Source organism: Haliotis rubra, unplaced genomic scaffold, assembly GCF_003918875.1.
Source record: "Haliotis rubra isolate DU_JTF1 unplaced genomic scaffold, ASM391887v1 Scf265, whole genome shotgun sequence".
Classification (NCBI taxonomy): Eukaryota; Metazoa; Mollusca; class Gastropoda; order Lepetellida; family Haliotidae; genus Haliotis; species Haliotis rubra.
In genome coordinates this window covers 941,542-951,852 of record NW_025766725.1, presented here as the reverse complement: position 1 = coordinate 951,852, position 10,311 = coordinate 941,542, and the positions used below count along the sequence as shown (strand labels likewise).

Sequence of the window (10,311 nt, the reverse complement as noted above, 5' to 3'; positions counted from 1 at the left end):
GACCGCCGAGATATTGGTGGAATGCAACGCTCATTCACTAAGGAACGCATACTCACGACTAACCTTATCAGATAGCAAGACTCGCTAACTTTGGTAATGATGTCACTGTGTTCTACGCACAGGGCCCCGTTCCTCAAAGCGATCGTAGCGCTAAGGTGATCGTAACTCCCATACTTTAACATAGACATACGACAGTCGTAGCGCTACGATCGCTTTGAGGAACGGGGCCCTGTGCGTAGAACCCAGGGCCTAGATTTTCGAAGCTCTCTTAGCGCTAAGATAGTCGTAAGTGCCATACATTAACATTAACTTACGACTATCTTAGCGGAAAGAGAGCTTCGAAAATCTAGGCCCAGGTCACAAATCAGTTGAAGTTAAGCAATGTTCGGGGCGGAGCGTGCTTGGATGGGTAACCGTGTTTGGCAGCTTGACTCCTGGAAGTTTCTGTCCTGTCCCACAACGAAGCACATGTGATACATGAGGTCTCACCTTAGGCAAGTGAGTTTGTTCAAGCAGAAAACGGGTACCCGATGGGATAAGTCATGTGACTATTAACTTTCTAGCACCACACAGGCAGCTTGGGTTATCCGGGGTAATAATAATTAGATTTGTGTTAGCGCTTTGAGCATGTGTCTTGTACATGGAGAAGGGGCATTATAAATTCACTATTATTGTTATATATTATTATGCCTGTCATCGCATCGCAGTTGAGTAGATTGATGCTCATGATATTAGTCACTAGATTGTCTGGTCCATACGCGCTTACAAAAAAAAAAAAGAAATCCCCGAATAGACGCAAATGTGAGAAACCAATGGTAGATGGTACGAGGCTGTGGAAAAATGGATGTTGAATGTCAAAAATGCTCAATGTTGAATATCAGTTGGAAAATAGCACAAGAATTCAAACACTTTGGTTTTGTTTACGAAGTTTGCTGAAAAATATGGCAAGTAGGTCAAAAAAATAAAACGGCATTAAAGATGATTATACATAATCTTAAAGTGTGATTTGGATTGGTAGGTACTAAAAATACAATACCGGGTATATCTTAGCTATTTTTGGATGATAATGGATATTGTAAATCTAAAGCAAGACCGCGACTTAGCATTGTTTTATTGTCAAGAGGATCTTCACCGGAGGCGATATAAATAAAATCCTTTCTGATTTTTCATTTCTTCTGAAATCCGTAAACATAAGCGAAATACCTACTGTCTTATACTATTGTGTTGCATGACATAATTAACGCATGCCCATTTTGTGGATGACGATTCGGCCCCTTGCCGAAGTGAGTGGGTAAGTTTACTTTTACGCGGCACTCAGCAATATTCCAGCTATATGGTGGCGGTCTATAAATAATCGAGTCTGGACCAGATAATTCAGTGATCAACAGCATGAGCATCGATCTGCGCAATTGGGAACCGATGACATGTGTCAACCAAGTCAGGGAGCCTTACCACCCGATCCCGTTAGTCGCCTCTTACGACAAGCGTGGGTTACTGAAGGCCAATATTCTAACCCGGACCTTCACGAAAGGTATGGCTACCTGAAGGGGGGAGTTAGGGTTGCATAATTTTAAGTTTGTATGAATTTTAATTTGGATATTTGTAGGGGGATGAACTATGGGATGGTTTGGTTGGTATTTGTTTTGTTTGTTTTTATGTTTTGTTTTTGTATTGTTGATAGCACTGTTTGGTTATGTGGGTTTATATGCGGCCTAAAAGACCACTTTTGATCAGAAATATGCCTTTAAGGCTTTGAACATTTGGGTCTTATTAAGTAGACTTACGAGTGTTAGCTGTGTGTTCGTTTCGAGTGAACTCTGGAGCACCGTTTTGTGTTGTTGGTATATAGTGTATGCAGTGCAGTTGGCATTCGGAACAAGCCGAAAAGCGAGGGTTACGGAAAAGGGCGAGTGGTGACGAATTTGCAGTTGAACCATTCGTCACCACTCGCCCATTTCCGTAATCCTAACTATTCGGCTCGTCCCGGAATAACACGAGTTGGTCACGAATGCAGTTTGACGTGCTCCTATGTTTCTGTTTGGTTGCAGTGCATTTTATGTAGATTGGAATTTAATTTTGTGTGATATGTTTGTAATTTGGTTATCGCCCTGTCAATATGTTTTTTATTTATGGTAGATTTGTAGCTTTTGGGGTGTTTTTTGAGTAGATGTTTTAGTTTAGAATTTGAATTTGGGTATTTACTTTGCCACTTTTGGAAGATCTTTTTTGTATTGTTTTGATTGGCTTTTCATTTCGTTGGACTGTAAATGCTCAAAATAGAGTACAGCCGCCACGAGCTCCAAACAGTGCTAGAGTGGGGCTGTGCCATTGTTTGAATGCGTTCGTTTGTAGTAAGGAGCTTGAAACAAAATGATGAAACGATCAATAAAAGGCCACTGATGCGTCGATTCATGTTTCGCGCCATCAATCTTACCACGTCGTGTAGCTGACGGAGATGAGGACTGGACAGATGCCCACCTTGGCTGAATTTCTTCAATCTAAACTATGAGACAATATGAACGGTGGATGCCCATCAAATGCCATTATTTGAAAATATTACCAGTGAGTGAGTGAGTTTAGTTTTACGCCGCATTCAGCAATATCCCAGCTATATGGCGGTGCTCTGTAAATAATCGAGTCTTGACCAGACAATCCAGTGATTTAATTTAATGGGCGTTCATATAAATTGAAAAGAAATGACATTCACCAATGACGAAAATGGATCTTGGAATTTATCTACACCTCAATAGACGATGATATTCAGCATATACAACTGCAAATATCAGCAAAAAGTTCAAAATTGGAATTATTAATTTACAAACTTATGCCATAATAGTTTTTACTAAGACTGCCTGATATCACTGGTATACTGGTTAATCGCAATACACCTTTAAAACGAAAAAATATTGCAATAATTTTTTTCAGAAACGGTATAGTGGGCATTATAAATATGTGAAGTTTTGTGATTATCTCTATGGTTTAAGTTAAATTTACAAAAACTTTCATTCACATTTAGTTTTCCATTGTAATTAATTGACAAAACAGCACACTTTACATACAATAAATTTTATCAAATAATTTACAGTCCCTTAGTCAAATCTAAATTCACCATTCCTGTTAGCGCAACCATAACATCTATTTTTAGCATTTTACTATGTAGTGAGTGAGTATCGTTTTACGCCGCACTCAGCAATATTCCAGCTATATGGCGGCAGTCTGTAAATAATCAAGTCTGGACCAGACAATCCAGTGATCAACAGCATGAGCATCGATCTGCGCAATTGGGAACCGATGACATGACATTGTGTCAACCAAGTCAGCGAGCCTGACCACCAGATCCCGTTAGTCGTCTCTTACGAGAGACCCGTGAAGGTCCGGGTTAGAATGAGCCTTCAGTAACCCATGCTTGTAACAGGCGATTAACGGGATCGGGTGGTCAGGCTCGCTGGCTTGGTTGACACATGTCGTCCAATTGCGCAGATCGATACTCATGCTGTTGATCACTGGATCACTCTCTCTCTAACGAGAAGCATGGGTTACTGAAGATCAATTCTAACCCGGATCTTCAGGGGTTGAAAGCATTACCAGTAGTTCTAGTCTGATTGTAATAAACGTATAATGTACCCCAGCAGTGTAATAAACGTATAATGTACCCCAGCAGTGTAATAAACGTATAATGTACCCCCAGCAGTGTAATAAACGTATAATATGTACCAGTGTAATAAACGTATAATGTAAGTAATAAACGTATAATGTACCCAAGCAGTGTAAACCTTTTTCGGATTTTCAGATGCATGGATGGTATGATGGCTGCAGCCTGGTTCCCTGGGTCCGTCGCGCCTGCGCTACGCAACGACTGACCCGGAACCAGGCTGTGATGGCTGATCCTATTTTTTACCTCGATAGTTAATCATGTCATATAACAATGTAATGTCTGTTGACCTGACACACTTGACACACTTGATGTATTTGAATCCGTAAACCAAATCAACCCCTTTGCCATCCCTAGCAAAATCCAAAAATTTACTCAGGTATATTGGTTTATACAGGTTTTAACTTTAGCATACAGCACAGCAAAGAAGTTCCGTTCATGTCCCCAAAGCAGAGTCGACCTCTAAGTTTCTTACGCAATAAACATTGTTTGCAATACAGCGATTACTACTATAGCTCAGGGTGAATAGAAGACGCTGTAGATTATCCCTGCTACTAAAACTCCCTTGCTGTAACCTATGTTGGTGGTATAAACCTACACCTGTTTATTTGTCATCATTGACTTGATGATCAGTTAATGAATTTATAACAGGTATAATTAGTAGTAACACCACTTAAATTAACAGATAAAGGTTCCTATTGTCATTTCTGCAGTAAATACTCAACATAATAATTGTAAGGTCTGATCTGGAAGACTATATATTCTACTATGTTGTAGATTATCCCTGGTCTGATTAAGGCAGTGTTGCGATTGCATGCACCATTGAAGTCTAACCACACAAAATGTGACGTCATCAAATCTTGTGTACATCATGTCCGTGTTTTGACGGAGAGAGTACTGTTAGTGGTTGGGGAGAGTGGACAGGTTGGAATGTTAGTGAAATTTGTCGTGATGAATGGATGCACGCAGAAACAGTTATGTACATGGGCGAAATGCCCGCGGTCACTCTCAATAATTTGCGAGTGACAACGTAGAAAACGACATACCAAATCCTGATATAACGATACAGGTGAGTCAACAGGTAGCGCGCTCAGGTATTCAAGATGATTTCTGCTGTTTCGTAAATTATTTATTTTTAATTCAGTGTCGCAAATGCTATCTGTCTTAAGGCCCTGTCTTAATGCAATATAACTTGATCCGTTCCAGTAAATGTCATTTATTTTTTTAATATGAAAAGTTGTTTTAAAAAAATTAAAGGTCCAGTATGTAATTGATAAATTTGAATTAGTTTAAGTAATTCAATAAAAAATAAATCATTGCAATACGTTATGCCAGCTTTTTTTTATTCAGAAAGACCTTAATAACAGTACTACTTGTATTGCTAGACTGATAATATTATAATGCGTACATAATGTGTTTTCTTGTAAATTCAGAATGCATAAAATTCGTGTAGATTAAATTTACTATTAAAGAATTAAGCTCCCAACATGTGAAACGCTATGTTTTTGTAACCATGGTAATAGCCTCTGATGTTTATTTTATTGTAAGTTTTCAAGTGAACATACCTTAATTACTCATCCGCATTCACACTCTTGTCACGAAGGCCAGATGGAATTACTTTTTAATTCCTCTTCGCTTGATTAAATTTACTGCCTTTTGGCAAATCAACATTGCAATCAATTTCAGCCTTTATGCACAGCATCCAATCAGGTATATATAGCTATATAACATGCACTGTAGACAGTGTTTAAATATGTAAAACCTAAGGACATTTGTAAAACGTTATATTTGGGATTACACGTTCTCAGTAAAGTACAGGTTCTAGTACTTTTGTTGGGTTGAGTGGAAGCCACAGTGGCTGAGCGGGTTAGGTGTGTGACTTTGTGCTCTGACGATTAGGTGCCTGACTCTGAAGGTGTGGGTTTGAATCCCGGATGGGACTCAACCCAACAAAAGTACTAGAATCAGCACTTTACTGAGAAAGTGTAATCTCAAATATAGCGTGTTACATTTGACAACTTTCTAAATCTGTAACTGGCATTGAGCATTCATATTCTAAGGACATTTGAATAATATAAATGATAACCATGGTCCATCAAGACAGTGTAGGAAAGATGTAGAAAATCTAGCCTGTCCACAGGACTGGCAGGTCAAATTTTTTACCAGTCCTGCAAAAATCTAGCCTGTCCTCCAAATATAAATAAAACACCTTCGGCAGTTAATATTCAAAAAGGTTATAATCATTATATATATGTCATTGGTTTGCTAAAATTGGTAACCACAAAGGATTCTTACTTTAATACTTGGATAACTTATGATATTTACAGAATCTGGACCCATAATGTCATAATTAGTATATAATTGACTAAAATTTGCTTCCAAAGTGACATTTTAAAGTTTCAGTCTTAAGAAGAAGGCATTAAAGAAAGTAACTTGGACTGTCATTAATAGATACACATCAAGCAGCTAATATCTTTCATTTATGTCATGTTTTTCATCAAATTTTGTGCCCATGTGTTCTTCAAATATAAAACTACATCATTTCACCTATCATTCCAACCAGTCAATCATCTTGTGAAACAATCAGTCAATCAATGTTGACCCAAAATCATGCATCCACTCACATCAAACATTTTAGTGAATTATTTTCTGTGACAAAGTTTAAAAGGTTCATAAATAATCAATCATTATCAAATCAGTTGTGATGAACCAATAATTTTGCTTATTTTGCTGATGTTTGTTATATCAGGAGCATAGTACTAACAAAATCACCCTGCATTAAGATGTTTCAGATCCCACCTACCCCGACCATCATGAGACGACGCCCAACCTTGTTGCTGACTATCAACTTGATCGTTGCTTTGTTGGCGGTGATATCTCTCCTGGTTTACCAAATCTACAGTTGCTTCACCCAAGGCGACACCCGTATTTGCTTCAGACTCTACCAACCCAGTCAAAACAGTTGTACTCTGCGCTGAAAGGGGATGCTAACGAGATGCTGATCGCAGGTGCCCCTCCCTTCATTGTTCATTACCTGTGGTGCCGAAAGGGGTACTTCGAGTTTAAGCATTACTTGAGTATATTGAGTGTCGTCCAGGTGGTTCGTCCAGATTGGATTGTGTTTCATTACACTCATCTTCCGGTCACAGATAGGAAAGGTTATGTGACATGGTTTAATGACATTCAGCGTGATATTCCATTTTTGTCTTTTAAAAAATTACCCCACACACGTTACTGTGGCCATACCTTTTTTGATAAAAGTGATTTCGTTCTTTCGGATTATGTTAATCCGGCAGGGGTGTTCATATCGGATGAAGTTGCAGTTGTTGACTTCACAAAAGCAGATTATCTCAAAATGGTACTGTCATCAAACTTTATGCATGTACGAGCGTTCCTGTTACCAGCGTCAGAGCCCCATGTTGTGACATCAGGCCGAGAATCGCAGATCTTTGATTGTCCCTCGATTCAAGAATATAACAAATATAAGTCTGGGGGCATTGTTTGTGTTCAACTCACTGACAGACTCTCTCCTGCCGATATCTGGCATCAGAAAAAGCCGTTTTATGAATTTGCGCGAAATCTCACCTATGGATCACCAGATCCAATAGATCCATCAGCAGTTGAAACGTCACTTGTACCCTTACATTGTCATATATTACATGTGACCTCATCTCCAGATTTAGATGTCACTGCATATGCAAGTATCCTCAGCGCCCTCTATGTTGCAAAAATGCAGCATGTGTTTATTCATGGGCCAATCAAACCATCTGGACGTCGATGGGATCAGTTATCGAAACATAATGTGAGTTTCATACCTGTCACGCACATGTCCGACTGGCATCCAGAAATTGGAGACATGATATATGGTGCCTATGTGTTATTACGCCATGGTGGGATAGTTGTACGTTCAGACACCATTTGGAGAAAAGAGTTCCCGAGTGATCTTCGAAAATACACTTCTATTGCAACACTTCGACGGTCAATATACAGAATCATTAACTACTCTGTTGATTTAAATGTACTAATTTCAAAACCTAAGTCTAAATTTTTAAAATCATTTATAACCCGATTAAAACAAGCACCTGCAAGACATTTGGAAGCCAAGAGTGAAGAAATTGCGTATCGTACCTACGTAGATGTTCCTACTGTGCTTAAAATGGACACCAACTTATTGCAGCATGTAGTATGTTCCAAAGGACTGTGTCAGCCGAGGCCAGAGGATATGGCAGCTGGACGGTCACTTCTTGTCCAGTTGGAGTGGAAAGATGGTGCTCCGGGTGTAGAAGGGGATCTGGACCGCTTCAGAGGGCCTGGTGTTGACACAGTCAAAGCAGCTCTACGACAAACTGTATGAGTGTGAGATAACTCTGTATCACTTCATCAGTTTCAAAAACCCTCTAAAGCTCAGAAAATGGTGGTCCAGAGATGACGAAAGATTTTCACAGCTGATGTTTTGGTGCAGAGACAATGAAAGCAGCTCATCAACGAATCTGTTTTTATGATAATTTTTCTGATTGACTGTCCAAAGATTGTTACAGAGCTAGAAAGCAGGTCCTTCAAGAAGTGTCCAAACTGACAATTTCAGCTGGAGAAACTTGAAAACAAACATCAACCATAAAATGATCTCTCTTGTGTTCTGTGATACCAGAGTGTTTCTCGGACTCGCTGTGAGTGTGCGTTCAAAAGTCAGTGTGGATTTATACATGTTAACTGTGATCGCTATCTTGATGTCAGCCATTATTATGTATGTTTATGCCTCTTAAGCTGTGAGAGTGTCAGCACCTAATTTTGAAGCAGCCTCTCCTGGGTGTGAAGGTGTGTCATTGTTTTTTAATTGGAGCTCCTGGGGTCAAGGTCTTTACATGATTTGTTGGCACGACAAGAACATGTCACCTGTCCCTTGAAGGACAAGTTTCAGATCAGGTGGGTGTCAGTTTTGATACTGTTGGTGATAATAGTTGTTATTAATATTGTTCAAGTTTTTTTAAATTTCTTTCAAATTTGTTTTAAAAAATATCCTGTCATTGCTTTAAAATATTGAGTTAAATTCTTAAAAAATGTTTGAAATAATTTTCAAAAGTAGGTATGGAAGGGTGAAATTAAATAGGTAAATAAAGAGAAACAAAATTGAGTGTTGTAAGAGTTACTTCCCTTCTCATGTTGGTCTGTTGCCACTGATATAAGACAATAAATATACAATAATTGAAATTGATTATTTGATAGGAAGTTGCAGGATGGTTATATCAAATCCTAATGCAAACAGGCCAGCCTTTTTTCTTTTGGAGTATTCTTTACTATATTTCATTCCAAATTCCACCAACATAGTGATATATACAGGGCTACAGCTTTTGAGAAAGGGGGTGCACACTATTGAGAAAAGGAGGGGTGCACACTTCATTTTCACCCGAGTTTCAATGGTCATTTAATAAACTTTCAGGAATTCCACCAACATAGCACCCTGGATCCTACTATGTATATATCACACATTTAAACAAAACTCAACATTTCAAATAATTAAGACTATTTGGTATTTTCTCTTTACCAAATTAATGACTTTATCACATGTACTACTAGTCACTTGTTATATTTTGTGACAGTTCACAGATTTTCAGTAATGTGAAGGTCATTTATTTCTGATGTATACCATACATTGAATCTAGGTTACCATGGTTACCATGACTACTATCCTACATGTAGCCAATGTTTGCAAATACATTCAGGGTCAAATTGTATATTATATACAAAGTAGGTATAGTCCGTATTTGTATATGACATGATAACTAACCATTGTGTATATTATCCTGTTATCAAACCCATCCTTAAACCAATGTTTACAAATACATGTACACTCAAAATATATATAACCAATCATTGTGTATAACATCCTTGGAAGGAACACATACTGTATGTAACCAATGTTTGAAAATACACTCAAAATCAAGTTATATAACCAACAATTGTATATAACATCCTTGGAAGGAACACATCCTGTATGTAACCAATGTTTGCAAATACACTCAAAATCAAGTTATATAACCAACCATTGTATATAACATCCTTGGAAGGAACACATCCTGTATGTAACCAATGTTTGCAAATACACTCAAAATCAAGTTATATAACCAACCATTGTATATAACATCCTTGGAAGGAACACATCCTGTATGTAACCACTGTTTGCAAATACACTCAAAATCAAGTTATATAACCAATCATTGTATGCCAGCTTATGGAACATCCTTGGAAGGAACACATATAACATCAAGTTATATAACCAACAATTGTAAGGAACACATCCTGTATGTCAAGTTAACCAATGTTTGCAAATACACTCAAAATCAAGTTATATAACCAATCATTGTCCTGTATAACATCCTTGGAAGGAACAATCATCCTGTATGTAACCATCCTGTATATAATCAATGTTTGCAAATACACTCAAAATCAAGTTATATAACCAATCATTGTGTATAACATCCTTGGAAGGAACTCAAAATCATCCTGTATGTAAACCAATGTTTGAAAATACACTCAAAATCAAGTTATATAACCAACCATTGTATATAAATCCTTGGAAGGAACATCCTTGGAAATACACTCAAAATTGGGAGTTATATAACACATCCTGTATGTAACCAATGTTTGCAAATACACTCAAA

General features: G+C 37.9%; 1 protein-coding gene across 2 annotated transcripts; it reads left to right on the top strand.

The window, feature by feature from the left end:
- Positions 1-4,526: 4,526 nt before the first annotated feature.
- Positions 4,527-9,080, top strand: LOC124280343. Of its 2 annotated transcripts, none has more exons than XM_046716248.1 (2): positions 4,527-4,721; positions 6,445-9,080. In XM_046716248.1, the coding sequence occupies exon 2, from the start codon at positions 6,648-6,650 to the stop codon at positions 8,004-8,006; it is 1,359 nt and encodes a 452-aa protein (XP_046572204.1). In that variant the 5' UTR covers positions 4,527-4,721; positions 6,445-6,647; the 3' UTR covers positions 8,007-9,080. The 2 variants fall into 2 exon arrangements, with proteins under 2 accessions (XP_046572204.1, XP_046572203.1); XM_046716247.1 differs by having other exon boundaries at positions 6,436-9,080.
- The last annotated feature ends 1,231 nt before the right edge of the window (positions 9,081-10,311 follow it).

Bases quoted from the DNA above. Each gene is read 5' to 3' on its own strand.
- LOC124280343 (XM_046716248.1), top strand. From the start codon at position 6,648: ATGCTGATCGCAGGTGCCCCTCCCTTCATTGTTCATTACCTGTGGTGC.